The following is a 15,789-nucleotide window of genomic DNA, read 5'->3' as shown; positions in this document are numbered from 1 at the left end:
GTATCGGTCATAGTCAACTCGGCCTAGATTTTGAACCATGTTTGGGTCGTACTTTAGCGTACATGTGGGAGATCCAAGACTGAACCCAATTTTGACAATCAGTCCTTCCACCGTTCAAGCAAACTACATACTGTACTATTTGTTAGGGGCACACTCTATACACAGATTCTCATTTGTTACGGCATTATTCCGTCACAACTTGTGAATTGTGACCTCTCATAAGATTCAAGTGGGAGGGCGAGTCGGAGGAGGGATGTGAGATGTTACAAACAAGACTCTCTGCTATCTATAAATCACTACCCATACAAATTGAAATAAATTAACAAGTCAAACCCATAGAAATGATAGAATGACTATTCTCCAGGCTCGAGTCTCATGGCCAAAATAACAACTAGTCTCACTACACGTGTTTTTTTAGACTTATTTTAAGTTCATTTCATTTCAATTCACTTTTACATTTATCGTTTAATTTTGTCTGTTAAACTTAACTCTAAACAAAGCATCATCTCTTTACTAAAAGATTATGCGGATCTCTAAATTTTCCCGCCTAAGACACATTTACTCATAAATTGGCTTTACTTTTTCAGTCAATTTTGTACATACATTCCACTAGAAATTCGACCTAATATTATAAAAACCACATTTTTTTCATAAACTATTAGAAAAAATATGTTCATTAAACGTCAATAGTTTCATTTAACTACAAATTATGATCATTTCATTCAAAGAAAATAAAATAGGTCCAAAATTATAAATCACACATTGTTAAATATTTCGATCATACTATAATTAGAGAATGCCTTGACGAATACCCCGTCTAAAACAAAATTAAAATCACAATGTTTTCCTCTCTTACAAAATTGTCAGATTATTGTTATTTTCTTCCCTGCAAGGTTGAAGTATTCTTCCTTGTTCTTTTATGGTCTTGAGAAAACAAGTATCTAAGTAATCTTAAGAGGTTCCTTGAATAATTCACTCTTTTATTTCTATCGCATTTATCATACTCTGAAGAAATGAACTGAATTTGATAAGTGCAAAACAATGTGTCATAAGAGTGTAGACTTTAGAGTCCGTATTCATTAGACCTCCTGAGCGAATGATCCAAATTTAAGTATTATTTCTTTCGAGGTTGACTGAAAAATTTGGGCTACAACCTCTAGGCTCCAATTTAGCTCAACTCGCCTTAAATCTCGTTGGGTTCTATAAAATTGAACGCATTTGGCTCGGGAAAAAGTTGAAATTTAAAGTAAGTTCGAACTAAATATGGGTTAATCATTTATTGTTTTTCACTATCACTTTCTAAATTAAATTTATATTCAGAACAAAATAAATACAGAAATTAAAGTAAACTAAAGAAAAATAAAATCAAGTTTTAGATTTGAGCCTAATTAAACGTGGACTCGACTTTTATTTGGTGACACTCGTATTTACAAAAAGCCTAGTCAAGCTTTGACCAAGCCGGTTACGAGGTTTAAGTGTTTAACCTTCTAGCCTCAAGCCTCATTCACCAACAATAGTGACTTGTGAGTAGTGACACTACTGAGTTTCCAGCGTAGTTCATCCATGGCTTCCCAAACACTCCCTTCCGACATAATCATCGATATCCTCAAACGACTACCATCCAAAACCCTAATTCGCTTCAAATCCATCTCCAAACAATGGTATTCCCTTATCAATTCCCCCAATTTCATCAATCTCCACCTAACCCAAACCCTAATTTCCCAGAATTCCACCAATCTCATTATCTCCCAGTATTCCCTCTCCTCCGTCACCATTTCCGACGAAAATAACCCTAATTTTCACTTAATCGAGCTTGATCATCCTCTCAAACACTTTTGTAAAGCAGACAATCTTTCGTCATATGCTCGGGGACATATGCCTCAAATCCTTGGTTCCATCAATGGTGTCGTTTGCATTTCAATGAACGACAATTCTTCCGTCGTTTTGTATAACCCGTCGACCAAAACGCATCGTTTCATCCCACCTTTCCCCCCTTCCCCCAACCCAATCCCTATAATTGACATTATGCTTGCGGGTAGTGGTAATGTGAATCACGCTGTGTTGGGTTTCGGGTTTGATTCGGTTAGGAAGGATTACAATGTGTTGAGGATAATTGAAAAGGGTAATTTAAGTGGATCGGTGCATCGGGAAACGAGTGTGTATAGTTTGAAGAATGATTCATGGAAATGTGTTGATAATTTAACAATGATGGGGAAATTTATTTTTCAGAATGGCATGGGTGTAGTTGTTAATGAGCTTTTGCATTTTATTGTTAGGGCTGCTAATTTCATCACTAAGATTGTGTGTTTTGATCTTCGGACCGAGACATTCTCGACTTTCGACCTTCCCATTCGTCATGGGACTCATCACGATGATGAGCTTGTTTGTAGAAAGCAGTTATTTATGAAGGAATTAGGTGGGTGTTTTGGTGTGTTGGTAAACTATCAATTTGGGATGTCGGGTCTTTATTCAATGGTGTTTGCTGATTTGTGGGTAATGAAGGAATATGGGAACAAGGAGTCTTGGTTTAGGTTGTTTAGTATTCATGATCTGTCGACCCTTAATGTTTACACCTACGTGAGACCGGTCCTTTACTCGAGAGATAAGGAACGAGTTTTGCTTGAGTTGGATGGTTTGTCGTTTGGTTGGTATTCATTGGATAGTAAGAAATTGGACAGGATTACAGTTCATGGGTGGCTTTCTGCTAATTCATGTTTTGAAACATGGACCTTTGTGGATAGCCTTGTTTCGATAGGGAAGGATAAGGATAAGGCGAAACCAAAGGTGGTACCAAAGAAGAACAAAAACAAGTAATGTTCGCAACTCCATTGATAATTGATATTGTCATATGATTGTTATTCCCTGTTATTACATGCATGATTTCATAATGAATTAAATAGGTTAACTGTTTTGTTTTACATCATGCCGATATTTTTGTATAGAGTAAATTTTCTGAAATGAACTGTAGTGAACAAGTCCAAAAGAATCGGGCCTTATTTAGTAAATGAGGCGTTTCTAAAGAGCTAATAAGTATGATAGTGGTAGGTTGACTACATGCAGTCACTAATTGTCTTGTTTTTAACACGGATTACTTGCTTGTATGGAGATGACTGTGTGTAGCTAGAGGAATGATTCATGGTATTCTACATTTTACGTAGAATTAAGGTTCTCCATGATGTGTTACGTGGTGGCAGCTGATTATCTATTAGTTAGGGATGAACAATAAAATAGGCAATAAGTTCATTGTTAGGGTCATCTTAGGAACGAGATTTGTGTCATTGGCCTTCAGAAAAGTATGATGACGGATGAGCACACTGGATAGGATTGAAGAAAGAAAATCATACCAATCCACAGGTTACTGTTCCCATGCTCCTGAAGTGCATCCTTGTAGTTTTTTTTTTAACAGTAAACTATTGGCACGAGATGGAGACTTGGGTTAAGTTGTTTTTCGTTGGTGAGCTGCGGGTATGTTACTGATGTAGCCTACTGCTACTTGACTGACTCTAGAGTGTCTTGACAGAAGGCCTATTTGGTGATTTTGCCATTATGACACGAGGGACGAAAAGGGTTTATAGAGGCAAAGTTACGATTTATGGAACATCCATAATGCGTCCTTTTATGTGTAGCCTTGTTTTCAGGGTGAAGATAGTAACAATATTCTGTTAGGGATAACAATTTTCTAGTAGATAACAATATTACGTTATAGGCTGTGTTTGGCTAGCTGGGTGTACACATAAACAGCAACAAGTATAAGTTTGTGTTTTTGTCACCGGAAATATGATTATACCGTGTCCCATTTAGGGTCGAATAACTCAGACTCATCATAATTAGTGAAATGTTCAACACTTTTCTCCCTTTTTCTTCATTTTTTTGAACGTTTGGGTTACTTGCAAAAACCAGATGACTGCATTTTGAGGGGGTGTTAACTGTTTTTTGTGATATCATGCCGATATTATTTTTGTAGATGTAAATTGTCTGAAATTTGAACTTGTCTGAAATAAACTAAAGTGAACAAGTCCAAAAAAATACGGCCTTATTTATCAAATGGGGCGTTTCTAAAGAGCTAATAATGTATGATAGTGGTAGATTGACTACATGCAGTCACTAATTCCTTTGTTCTTTTCATGTATTACTTGCTTGTATGGAGATGACTGTGTGTAGCTAGAGGAATGTTCCACGGTATTTATAAATGTTGTAATGCCATACTGTACATCTTTCGTAGGATTAAGGTTCTCCTTGATGTGTTATGTGGTGGCGACTGTGATTATATATTAGGTAGTGAGTACAATGAAATAGGCAATAAGTTCATTGTTAGGCTCATCTTATGAACGAGATTTGTGTCATTGACCTTTCAGAAAGGTATGATGACCATACCATTCCAGTAATTACTGTTCCCATGCTCCTGGAGTGCGTCCTTGCAGTTTGTTTTAGCAGTAAACTATTGGCACATGTTGATTTGTGAATGATTATGAGATGGTGACTCGGGTTAAGCTGTCTATTGTCGGTGAGCTGTGAGCATTTTACTGATGAAGCCTATTGGTACTTGATAGACTGTAGGAGTCTCTTGATAGAATGCATATTTAGTAAAAGAGCTAATAATTATGATAGTGGTAGGTTGACTATATGCAGTCACTAGTTCTCTTGTTTGTATGGTGATGACTGTTTGTAGCTAGAGGAATGATTCATGATATTCTGTAAATGTTGTAATGACATACTCTACATTTTATGTAGAATTATGGTTCTCCATGATGTGTTATGAGGTGGCAACTGTGATTATATATTAGGTAGTGATGAACAATGAAAGAGGCAATAACTTCATTGTTAGGGTCATCTTAGGAACGAGATTTGTGTCATTGGCCTTTTAGAAAAGTATGATGACGGATGAGCACACTGAATAGGATTGAAAAAAGAAAATCATACCAATCCACAGGTTACTGTTCCCATGCTCCTGGAGTGCGTCCTTGTAGGTTGTTTTAACAATAAACTATTTGCGCATGTTGATTTGTGGATGATTAAGTACGAGATGGTGACTTGGGTTATGTTGTTTTTCGTTGGTGAGGTGCGGGTATTTTACTGATGAAGCCTACTGCTACTTGACAGATTTTAGAGTGTCTTGACAGAAGGCCTATTTGGTGATTTTACCATTATGACACGAGGGACAAAAAGGGTTTATAGAGGCAAAGTTACGATTTATGGAACATCCGTAATGTGCGTTTTTATGTGTAGCCTTGTTTTTGGGGTGAAGATAGTAGCAATATTCTGTTAGGGATAACAATTTTCTAGTTCGATAACAATATTTCGTTAGGTGTGTTTGCCTAGCTGCCTGTGCACATAAGCAGTGACAAGTATAAGTTTGTTGTTTTTGTCATCGGTAATATGATTATACCGTCCCATTTAGGGTCGAATAACTCAGACTCATCATAATTAGTTAAATGTTCAACACTTTTCTCCCTTTTTCTTCATTTTTTTTGAACGTTTGGGTTACTTGCAAAAACCAAGTGACTGCATTTTGAGGGGGTGTTAACTGCGTAATGTTTTTCATTTTCCCTTTTCTATTCGCTTTTTGAGGTGTGCGTTCACCTATGGACGGTTCTAAAGGATGATTCATGTCAGCCGACCCCAAATCATTTTGGGATTAAGGCTCTGATGTTGTTGTTGTTGTTGTTGTTGTTGTTGTTGTTGTTGTTGTTGTTAACTGCGTAATGTTAATTCTCGGTTTTGGTCGCGGTCAACGTATCAGTTATGGCAGGCTAATCTCGCTAAATGCAGTCAATACGCCTTGAAACGAGGTAGAAGACTGTTATAACTCAGTCGCGTATTGGTGTTGTAGACAACATTTAAGACTGTAGTATTGGTCGCGGTCAACGTATCAGTTATGGCAGGCTAATCTAATGCTTTTCTTCACTATTGATAGGGATGATTTCTTGTCATCTGGATTTAAGCTGAGGCTATGATCAACATTGAGATGCTACTACCGTGCTGAAGATCTCGAGAAGTCAGTCATTGTAACTGGCAAACTGGGTATCATTTTTTTGCTGAAGATAACGAGTGGTGCCATTTTTTCTCGTATTGTTTTAGTTGTGTGTTACTCTTTCGACTTAACCTCCACATGCTGCCCTCGATTTTCATTACTAGTCCAAGATTTCATTTGTAAGATGTGGTTTGTTCTTAGGCTAAATTTAAGATGATTGTTACTCCGTAGTTGTTGCACTCTGATATATGGAGTATGATTTTTACGCTTTCAGGTCTGTCTGAGTCGTGTTAAGCCAGGTCGGGTCATATCAGGTTCAAGGCCATATCGAGTCAGTATATCCTTCCTTTCGGGCTGAGTCGGGTTTAGGGTGGGTCGTTATCAGGTCGGGTCAATTAATGTGTTGTGTCGAATCGATTTCGGGTTTTGGTCGGGTCCTTAATGGGTATAGTTACTCATCCCATTACTTGAATTTTTACCATTTCTAGTACTCCCTCCAATTTCATTCAGCTACTCTCCTATAGGACCGTCCTATAGCATAGGACGGGCCCAATAAGAGAAATTAGCCCACTGAAACGAATTATATAATCAATCCATGAGAAGTTGAGAACTCTTCAGTACTATTCCCCATATTCACGACCAAAACTACTTTCCTCCCGTAGTCCCGCCGCCTCCACAATCCCGCTACTACCGGCCAACACCACAACCACCGACCCAACCAACAACTCCGATCACTTGCCCACTACTTTCGCTCACCGACTTCCCCTTTCACCAATCAACTAACGCAAAAAGTAGACGAACGTCGGCATCCACGATGAGTCGGTGACACCGATTTCCAACAACCATGTTTGGGTTTTTATCATAGAAGGGTTAGTTTTGATGATGAAAATTATACTTCTAATTTGTCATTACTAATTGTTTTAAGTTGAATAGTCATGTTTTGAATTTGAGAATTGGGGTTTTTAAGCTAAAAACTATGGATTTTAAATCCAGTCACTCTATTTTCATACTTCAATTTAATAACTAGAAGTTTTAATTTTAAAACTTATTATTTTAATTTATCACTTATTTAGACTCTCATGAAAATTAAACTTTCATGTTTTCATTGTAAACGTGGAGCTTTACCTAATTTTTCTAAAATAAGATGTTAGTATGATAACCAGTAACTTTAACTTGACAATATAGTGTTTTCAATGTTAGATAATAGTAATAGTAACTTTAGTTTGGTTAAGACGATGATTTTTCTGTTCGTAGAGAAGCAATAGTTAGTCCTTGGTTTTTGTTTTGTTTTGAGAAGTTGAGAAGGTAACAATTTACGGAGTATCTTAGAAATCAGTTTTAAGAAAGCCCAGTTTTGTATTTTTTATTTTTGTCTTTGAATTTTTTTGGGCCATTTAGTAAATGGGCTGGTCTCATAGTATGAGACCGCCTTATAGAACAATTTGTGAATTTCATTTATTGTTCCTCTTTCCCTTTCCATCCATTTTCCTTATTGTTCTCTCTTTCCTTTTTTGGACAACTTTGTGTGGTCCAAAATCAATTTGATGTGGGGTCATGTGTATTGTGTGGTTCAAATTGATTCCCTTATTTCTTATGCCAAAAAGAAAGGGGAACAATAAATGAAACACAAAATCTCATTGAAGACGGCACGTATCCGTCACTTTGGAGTGACGGATACCATTTCCTCTCACAAATGACCCAAATAGAGGAGAGAGGGAAGCACATGGGGGTGCCCCCACCTTGTCCCCCCTATCCGTTTTGTGAGTGCATTACCCGTCACTTGCTCCGACCCGTCTTCAGCAAGACTAACTGTAAATGAAATTGGAGGGAGTATTACTTTGATTTGGTTACTTTGTTATCAAGTCAAACATAAGGTAAACACAGTGTGTGTTTGACCTAGTTTTTTAAAGTGTTTTTTTTTTGTGCTCAAAAACATAAATTGGCCAAACACACTATTTTCTAAAAATTAAAATTAATTTTTTAAAAGCTCAAAAACAATCTTTTTGTCCTTAAAAATAGAAATACCAATTTGGTCCTTGTTCTAACGAGTCGAGCCGAGCCGAGCACGAGCCCGAGCTTGGCCTTGCTTCACTTGTGCTCGAGATCCAGGACTCGAGGTTCGCGAAATGACCCGACTCGAACTCGACCCGTTGACCCGTTTTGTCAGGTCTAGAACTCAAGCCATAAATCCGCGAGCAGCTTTCTAAAAATAGGGCACAAGTAGCTCTGACCTCTTTCTGTTGACATCGCCAGCTGATGGTTATCACTTTATTTTAGTCTTTTTTTTAAGGGTTAATGGTTCAAAATCTCGGTATTGGTCATAATCAGGTGGTTTGCGGGGTGAAAGAATTGGAGGAAGTAATCAGGTCTTCGTATCTTAGAAAGCATCGAATTCCGTTGAGAAGAAGCTACCTAGCACGTTTGTCATTTGGCTACTTCAATCGACCGAGTGAACCGGACACTCGGCTTCACTCGACCGAGTGAACCGGGCACTCGGTCATTCGAACCGATCTCGAGCTTACTCGAGCTTGTAAAAAATGTGCTTGCTATTAAGTTTGCGAGTTTTAACGCGACTCGAGCTCGAGCCACACTCGAGCTCAAATCGAGCCTCTGTAAGTCTGTATAATGGTTGATTTTTTTTTTTCTTCCGATATTTTCAATAACAAGGCTAAAAGTTTAAATGTAAAAAATATTTGGCTAATCGGTGAGACATTTGATAAATGTGATATAAAGATATAATCATGATCAAATATTTTTATAACATATGAACAATATCTTATATAATCACACAAGTTCGAGCCGCTCACGAGTTTTTCGAGCCTAGGCGGCGTTTGCTCGGCTTGACTCGCGAAACACTTGAGCTGAGCCTGAACTCGAGCCGATCTCGCACTAACCGAGCTTTGACCGAACCGATCTCGAGTTGCTCGCGAGCTGCCTTGTCTCATTATCACCCCTAAGTGCATATCCGCCCGAGTCTCGCTCGAGTTCAGGTGACTAATCATCGGGTCGTATTGGTGTATGATCTTAAATGGATTGGATCAGTTTCGGGTTGCTAATTCTTTTTTTTTATCGAGCCAGTTTTTGGGTGGGTTGTATCGGGTCTATCGGCCCAAATTCAACCCGGTACATAATTCGACCCGAATTGACCGGATCCAATAACAACCAACCCAAATCCAGCTCAACCCAAAAGAGTGTGCCGACCAAATTTAACAAGATCTGACTGACCCGATTGCCACCTTTAGTTTTGGGCTTTTCGGTTTATCTTGCTCCATCCCTATGGAAGCAGATTACAATATAGGAAGCTTCCCTTTTCTATGGATTCTCGACTCAAAAATCACCACTCTATGCGTTGTTCATCAATGGCGATCCCAACCCTACCTTCTGACATAATCACCGATATCCTCAGTCGATTACCTTCCAAAACCCTAATTCGCTTCAAATCCGTCTCCAAACAATGGTACTCTCTAATCAATTCCCCCAATTTCATCAATCTCCACCTAACCCAAACCCTAATTTCCCAGAATTCCCCCAATCTCATCATCTCCCAATTTTCCCTCTCCTCCGTCACCATTTCCGACGAAAACAACCCTAATTTTCACTTAACCGAGCTTGATCATCCTCTCAAACACTTTTGTAAAACACACAATTTTTCGTCATATGATCCAGAACACATGCCCCAAATCCTTGGTTCCATCAATGGCGTCGTTTGCATTTCAATGTACGACAAATCTTCCGTCGTTTTGTATAACCCGTCGACCAAAACGCATCGTTTCATCCCACCTTTTACCCCTTCGCCAAACACTAACCCTTATTCTGAAATTAACCCTGAGGGTACTACTGTTAATGTCGTTGTTTTCGGGTTCGGGTTTGATTCGGTTAATGGGGATTATAAGCTGTTGAGGATGATTGATACGGTTATGAAGAGTGTGTTGGTGTATGGCGAGACGAGTGTGTATAGTTTGAGGAATGATTCATGGAAATGTGTTCATGATCAAACAATGATGGACGAATTTCTTTTTCAGAATAGTATGGGTGTGTTTGTTAATGATGTTTTGCATTTTATTGGGGTTGATGGTAATTTAAAACCAAAGGTTAAATGTTTTGATATAAGGACAGAGACATTCTTGTTTATGGACCTTCCTAATTTTGATGAAAGGTTTATTACCCATGATATCCAGGAATTAGATGGGTGTCTTAGTGTGATTGTGAACTGTAAAAAGATTGATCGTAGTATCGCGGGTCATTTTGCGTTGGCACGAGTTGATTTGTGGGTAATGAAGGAGTATGGGAATAAAGAGTCTTGGTTTAGGCTGTTTAGTATTTGTGATCCGGCTAAACTTGAGGTTTTAAATCAAGTGAGACCGGTTGTTTACTCGAGAGATAAGGAACGGGTTTTGCTTGAGTTGGATTCTATGTCGTTCGGTTGGTATTCTTGGGGTAGTAAGAGTTTTGAGAGAAGTACAGTTCATGGGTTGTCTTCTTCCCCACCACCTTGTGAAACATGGACTTTTGTGGATAGCCTTGTTTCGATAGAGATGGGTAAGGATAGGTCGAAGCCAAAGGTGGTACCAAAGAAGAACAAAAACAAGTAATGTTTGCGACTGTGTTGATAATTTGATATGATTCTTATTCCCTGTTATTAGATGCATGCATGATTTCATAATGAATTAAATAGGTTAATTGTTTTTTGTGATACCATGCCGATATTATATTGTCTGACTTCTTTATAGCTTGTGAACTAAGTCATGTGATTTAGTGATTGACTACTTCAAGATAGATCGATCTTAAGAAGATCATTGCTTATTCCTCAGTAGCCCATATGAATTTTGTGATTATATACCCGGCAAAATGCGACAAGTTAAGCTGCAACTGAAGCCCTAGAAGTTAAGGGCTGGCTGGCCTAATATAGCAAACTACGCTTCATACACTTTACTCGTTCCTTCAAACTCTTCCTGCCAGTCAGTCAAAACTCAAATTTTAGAAATGAACCGAAGTGAACAAACCCAAGAGAATAGGGCCTTATTTTGTAAATGGGGCGTTTCTAAAGAGCTAATTATGTATGATAGTGGTAGGTTGACTACATGCAGTCACTAATTCCCTTGTTCTTAACATGGATTACTTGCTTGTATGGAGATGACTGTGTAGCTAGAGGAAAGTTTCACGGTATTTATAAATGTTGTAATGCCATACTGTACATCTTTCGTAGGATTAAGGTTCTCCTTGATGTGTTATGTGGTGGCAACTGTGATTATATATCAGGTAGTGATGAACAATGAAATAGGCTCATCTTACGAATGAGATTTGTGTCATTGACCTTTGAGAAAGGTATGATAACCATACCAATCCAGTGATTACTGTTGCCATGCTCCTGGAGTGTGTCTTTGTAGTTTGTTTTAGCAGTAAACTATTGGCACATGTTGATTTGTGGATGATACGAGATGGTGACTCGGGTTAAGTTGTCTATTATCTGTGAGCTGCGAGTATTTTACCGATGAAGGCTATTGCTAATTGATACTGTAGGAGTGTCTTGATAGAATGCATATTTGGTGAGTTTGTCATTGCAACACGAGGGACACAAAAGGTTTATAGAGACAGAGTTACGATTTATGGAACGGCCCTAATGTGTCTTTTAAGTGTAGCCGAACTAGCCTTGTTTTCGGGTTGAGATAATGTGTAGTTGAAATTTACAAGAGTAATGAACAATTTTTAATGTCTTGTAATCATGGTTATTTAGCAATTGCCTAGTGTCATTGGTAGGCCTCTTCAGTGGACTACCTATCCATGTGTTCTTTGATTTGTGGATTGCAGTTATTCCAATTAGATGACAGTACTCTGTTAGGGATAACCGTCGCTTTAAGTGAGATGGAAGTTAATAATGTCGCGTTAAGCTGTGTTTGGATAACTGGGTGTACACATACTAACAGCTACAACAAGTTTGCTTAACCAGAGGTCTAGTGTTCAAGCACTAGGAATGCAGCCAGCCGTGTTTAAACTCATGAGGGAGAGCTTTAACGCCCTAGTGGTTCTACCCGGCTCGAATCTGTACTAAACCGAATGGTATACACCAAATAAAAAAATATGATTATACTTCTCCCCGTTTAGTGTCGAATAACTCTGAGAAGTGACATGTCATCATTAGTAAAATGGTTTACATTTTTTTTATTTAAATTTTTCTGGACGTTTGGGTTGCTTGAATGCAAGTGGCTGCATTTTGTCGTCTAAACTTCATAGCTTTGAGATTATTGAAGCTTTTTCCATGCCTTTCTTCAGGATTGATAGGGATGATTTCCTGTCATCTGGATTTAAGCTGAGGCTATGATCAACATTGAGATACTACTACCGTGCTGAAGATATCGAGAAGGCAGCCATTGTAAGTTGTAACTTGGTACTGTATTTTTTTGCTGAAGATATCGAGAAGGCAGCCATAGTAACTTGATACCATTTTTTTCGGATGGTCTTAGCTGCATAATTTGTTCAAACTTTGTTTTATCTTATGGAGCACTGCGTATATTGTAAGCTTATGCTAAGTGATAATACTTTTATGTTTTTCCATGGCTTTTGGCGTATTATCTTTTCGTTAACAAAAATATACAGTACTAGTATTGGTGCCCGGCTTCGCCCGGGCTACTTCTACTTGCCATTATTTTTTTTCATTAAATAAAATTACTTAAAGTTGCATAACCCATAAATTTATCATTAATATATTTTTTATAACATATCCTAAAATTACGATGAAGTAAATTTTGAGACAAATTCACTACTCCCGCTATTAATATTTTACTCTTATTAATGAAACAATAGTAATAACATTTCACTACTTGCCCGTAATCATTGTTACTTTCACTACTCCCGCCGTAATTATTGTTACTTTCACTACTGCCGCATTAGTATTGATAATTTCACTACTCCCGCCGTAATTATTGTTACTTTCACTATTGCCGCAATAATATGAATTATTTCACTACTCCCGTTGTTTTTTCTACCACTCTCACTAATCTTGTTGATAATATTGTTACTTTTACTATTCAAATGAGTGATTACTATCATATAACTATATCCAATGTTATTAAAGTTCTTTTCTTTACTTATAGGCATGCAATTTTAAGACGATTATATATTTATATAAATATATTATATATATGTATTAAATTAAATCTAAAGAATTATGCAATATTATATATTATGGAATCTAACTTGAATTATTTATAACCTACTTATTATATGTTTGTATGTTAAATAATTAACATCAGTTTAATAAAATTGCATAGATTTTAAATTTAATATATAATTTTATGATGATAATAATTAGTACCATAAGTGTGCATGTTTATACTAATTAATTATTTTATTTTAAGGAAATTGACCATCTTCTAGTCTTCTATAAATATTTAGGAAAATTACCCGGCATCTTCTTTCTTTTAGTCTCCTTGAAATTGACCATCTTAATTAATTATTTTATTTTAAGGAAATTGACCATCTTAATTAATTATTTTATTTTAAGAAAATTGACCATTTTTAGGAAAATCACCAAACTTTTATATAATTTAATTTTAACCCAAATTATATAATATTTGCATTAAGATCCCTTAATCGGGTCCATCACACGGTGCTATTGATTTAAAACTATATAGTATAATTAATTTGTATAACTTTTTTTAATTACATTGAAGTCCCTTGGTTTCTGGATTTAATATATAGTACTAGTATTGGTGTCCGGCTTCGCCCGGGCTACCTCTAGTTACCATTATTTTTTTTTCATTAAATAAAATTATTTAAAGTTGCATAACCTATAAATTTATCATTAATATATTTTTCTATGACATATCCTAAAATTACGATGAAATAAATTTTGAGACAAATTCACTACTCCCGGCTCCCGCTATTACTGTAATATTTTACTCTTATTAATGAAACAATATGTAGTAATAACATTTCACTATTTGCCCGTAATCATTGTTACTTTCATTACTCCCGCCGTAATTATTGTTACTGTCAATATTACCGCATTAATATTGATAATTTCACTACTCCCGCCTAATTATTGTTACTTTCACTATTACCTCATTAATATTGATTATTTCACTACTCCCGTTGTTATTTCTACCACTTTCACTAATCTCGCTGATAACATTGTTACTTTTACTATTCAAATGTGATTACTATCATATAACTATATTTTTTCACCAAAAAAAATCATATAACTATATCCAATGTTATTACAATTCTTTTCTTTACTGACGAAATTACTTTTACTACTTAGGCATGCAATTTTAAGTGAATTATATATTTATATAAATATATTATATACATGCATTAAATCAAACCGAAAGAATTATGCAATATTATATATTATGGAATCTAACTTGAATTATTTATAACCTACTTATTATATTTTTGTATGTTAAATAATTAACATCTCTATTCATCTAATAAACTATAACGTTTAATAAAATTGCATAGATTTTAAATTTAATATATAATTTTATGATGATAATAATAAATACCATAAGTGTGCATGTTTATACTAATTAATTATTTTATTTTAAGGAAATTGGCTATCTTCTAGTTTTCTATAAATATTTAGGAAAATTACCAAGCATCTTGATTAATTATTTTATTTTAAGAAAATTGACCATCTTAATTAATTATTTTATTTTAAGGAAATTGATCATGTTTTAGTCTCTTACAAATGTTTAGGAAAATTACCAAGCTTCTATATAATTTAATTTTAACCCAAATTATATAATATTTGTATTGAGATCCCTTAATCGGGTCTATCACACGGTGCTATTGATTTAAAACTATATAGTATAATTAATTTGTATAACTTTCTTTAATTACATTGAAGTCCCTTGGTTTCTGGATTTAATATATAGTATTGATGTGACAAGTCACAAGAATTCCCTTGTACTGCAATAGTGCAACTTTGTGCATAGTGTGCTTTTTTTTCTTCCTAAATTCATATTAGGAAAAAGTACAAATAACCACTACGTATTTAGGTAATTTTACAAATTATCACCACGTATTTGCATTTTTACAAATAATCCTCAACATTCAATGTATATTCCCAATCACCCCCTTATTTTTGTCCTGAGCATCATTTTTCTAATTTTCCGTCTCGTTAAGTAACGACTTAAGTGAAATACCCAAAATACCCTCCAATACTCATTATAACCCATTATTACCCCATTACATTTCATGTTCCCTCAACTCAATAACCCTAAATCCCCAAATTAAATTCACTTTGTAAATCTTCATATTTCTGGGTAGCATCCCAATTTTTCTGGGTAGTTACCAAATTATTATCCAATTGAAGTTGTTCAATTGAAGTCTACAAGCACAAATACTTCTAAAATACCACAAGTTCAAAACTGGGTAAGACGATACTGCACTATTGAGGACGAGACTTAAAGCTAAATCTCGCCATCCAGATTTGATCACCAATTTATCTTCAAATACACAATTTCGCAAATCAAAGACATGATGTGACTAGGAAAACAAGAAACACCACACCTGAATATCAATTTATATTTTCAAATAATAATCAACTAGTTGAAAAGCCCGTGCGATGCACGGGGCTCCCATTAGGATCATCTGTATAAATTTATTCTATAGTTGATAAAAAAAGTTCAATTATGTTTAAATCATTGATAAATAAAAGTTCGTGATTGGTGTAGTTGATCATCAATGAACTATTAGTGCTTTTATCATATAAGTTTTGTCATTTAGTAGTTATCATTTTAGTTTTAAAACATCAAGTAACATTGTAAGAGTATGTAGTTAGTTTTTTCATTATTATTATTATAGGCATCACTAGG

At 35.8% G+C, this 15,789-nt stretch overlaps 2 protein-coding genes across 3 annotated transcripts; both read left to right on the top strand.

Annotated features, from left to right (window-relative positions):
* The first annotated feature begins 1,460 nt into the window (after window positions 1-1,460).
* On the top strand, window positions 1,461-6,242 carry LOC141597292 (F-box protein CPR1-like). Its single transcript, XM_074417690.1, has 2 exons — window positions 1,461-2,810; window positions 5,915-6,242. Exons 1-2 carry the CDS (start codon window positions 1,564-1,566, stop codon window positions 5,952-5,954), a joined length of 1,287 nt encoding a protein of 428 aa, XP_074273791.1. The 5' UTR covers window positions 1,461-1,563; the 3' UTR covers window positions 5,955-6,242.
* A 2,976-nt stretch (window positions 6,243-9,218) lies between these two features.
* On the top strand, window positions 9,219-14,929 carry LOC141597291 (F-box protein CPR1-like). 2 transcript variants are annotated; one of them, XM_074417688.1, is made up of 3 exons: window positions 9,219-10,559; window positions 12,242-12,498; window positions 14,848-14,929. In XM_074417688.1, exons 1-2 carry the CDS (start codon window positions 9,286-9,288, stop codon window positions 12,288-12,290), a joined length of 1,323 nt encoding a protein of 440 aa, XP_074273789.1. In that variant the 5' UTR covers window positions 9,219-9,285; the 3' UTR covers window positions 12,291-12,498; window positions 14,848-14,929. The 2 variants fall into 2 exon arrangements, with proteins under 2 accessions (XP_074273789.1, XP_074273790.1); XM_074417689.1 differs by lacking the exon at window positions 14,848-14,929 and having other exon boundaries at window positions 12,251-12,381.
* The last annotated feature ends 860 nt before the right edge of the window (window positions 14,930-15,789 follow it).

Source organism: Silene latifolia, chromosome 8 (genome assembly GCF_048544455.1).
Source record: "Silene latifolia isolate original U9 population chromosome 8, ASM4854445v1, whole genome shotgun sequence".
In the NCBI taxonomy this organism is placed as follows: domain Eukaryota; kingdom Viridiplantae; phylum Streptophyta; class Magnoliopsida; order Caryophyllales; family Caryophyllaceae; genus Silene; species Silene latifolia.
This window is presented reverse-complemented; position numbering and strand designations above follow the sequence as displayed.

Coding starts and splice junctions, on each gene's coding strand:
- LOC141597292 (XM_074417690.1), top strand. CDS start 1,564: ATGGCTTCCCAAACACTCCCTTCCGACATAATCATCGATATCCTCAAA. Junction 2,811..5,914: donor CCAAAGAAGAACAAAAACAA/GTAATGTTCGCA, acceptor CACTATTGATAG/GGATGATTTCTTGTCATCTG.
- LOC141597291 (XM_074417688.1), top strand. CDS start 9,286: ATGGATTCTCGACTCAAAAATCACCACTCTATGCGTTGTTCATCAATG. Junction 10,560..12,241: donor CCAAAGAAGAACAAAAACAA/GTAATGTTTGCG, acceptor GCCTTTCTTCAG/GATTGATAGGGATGATTTCC.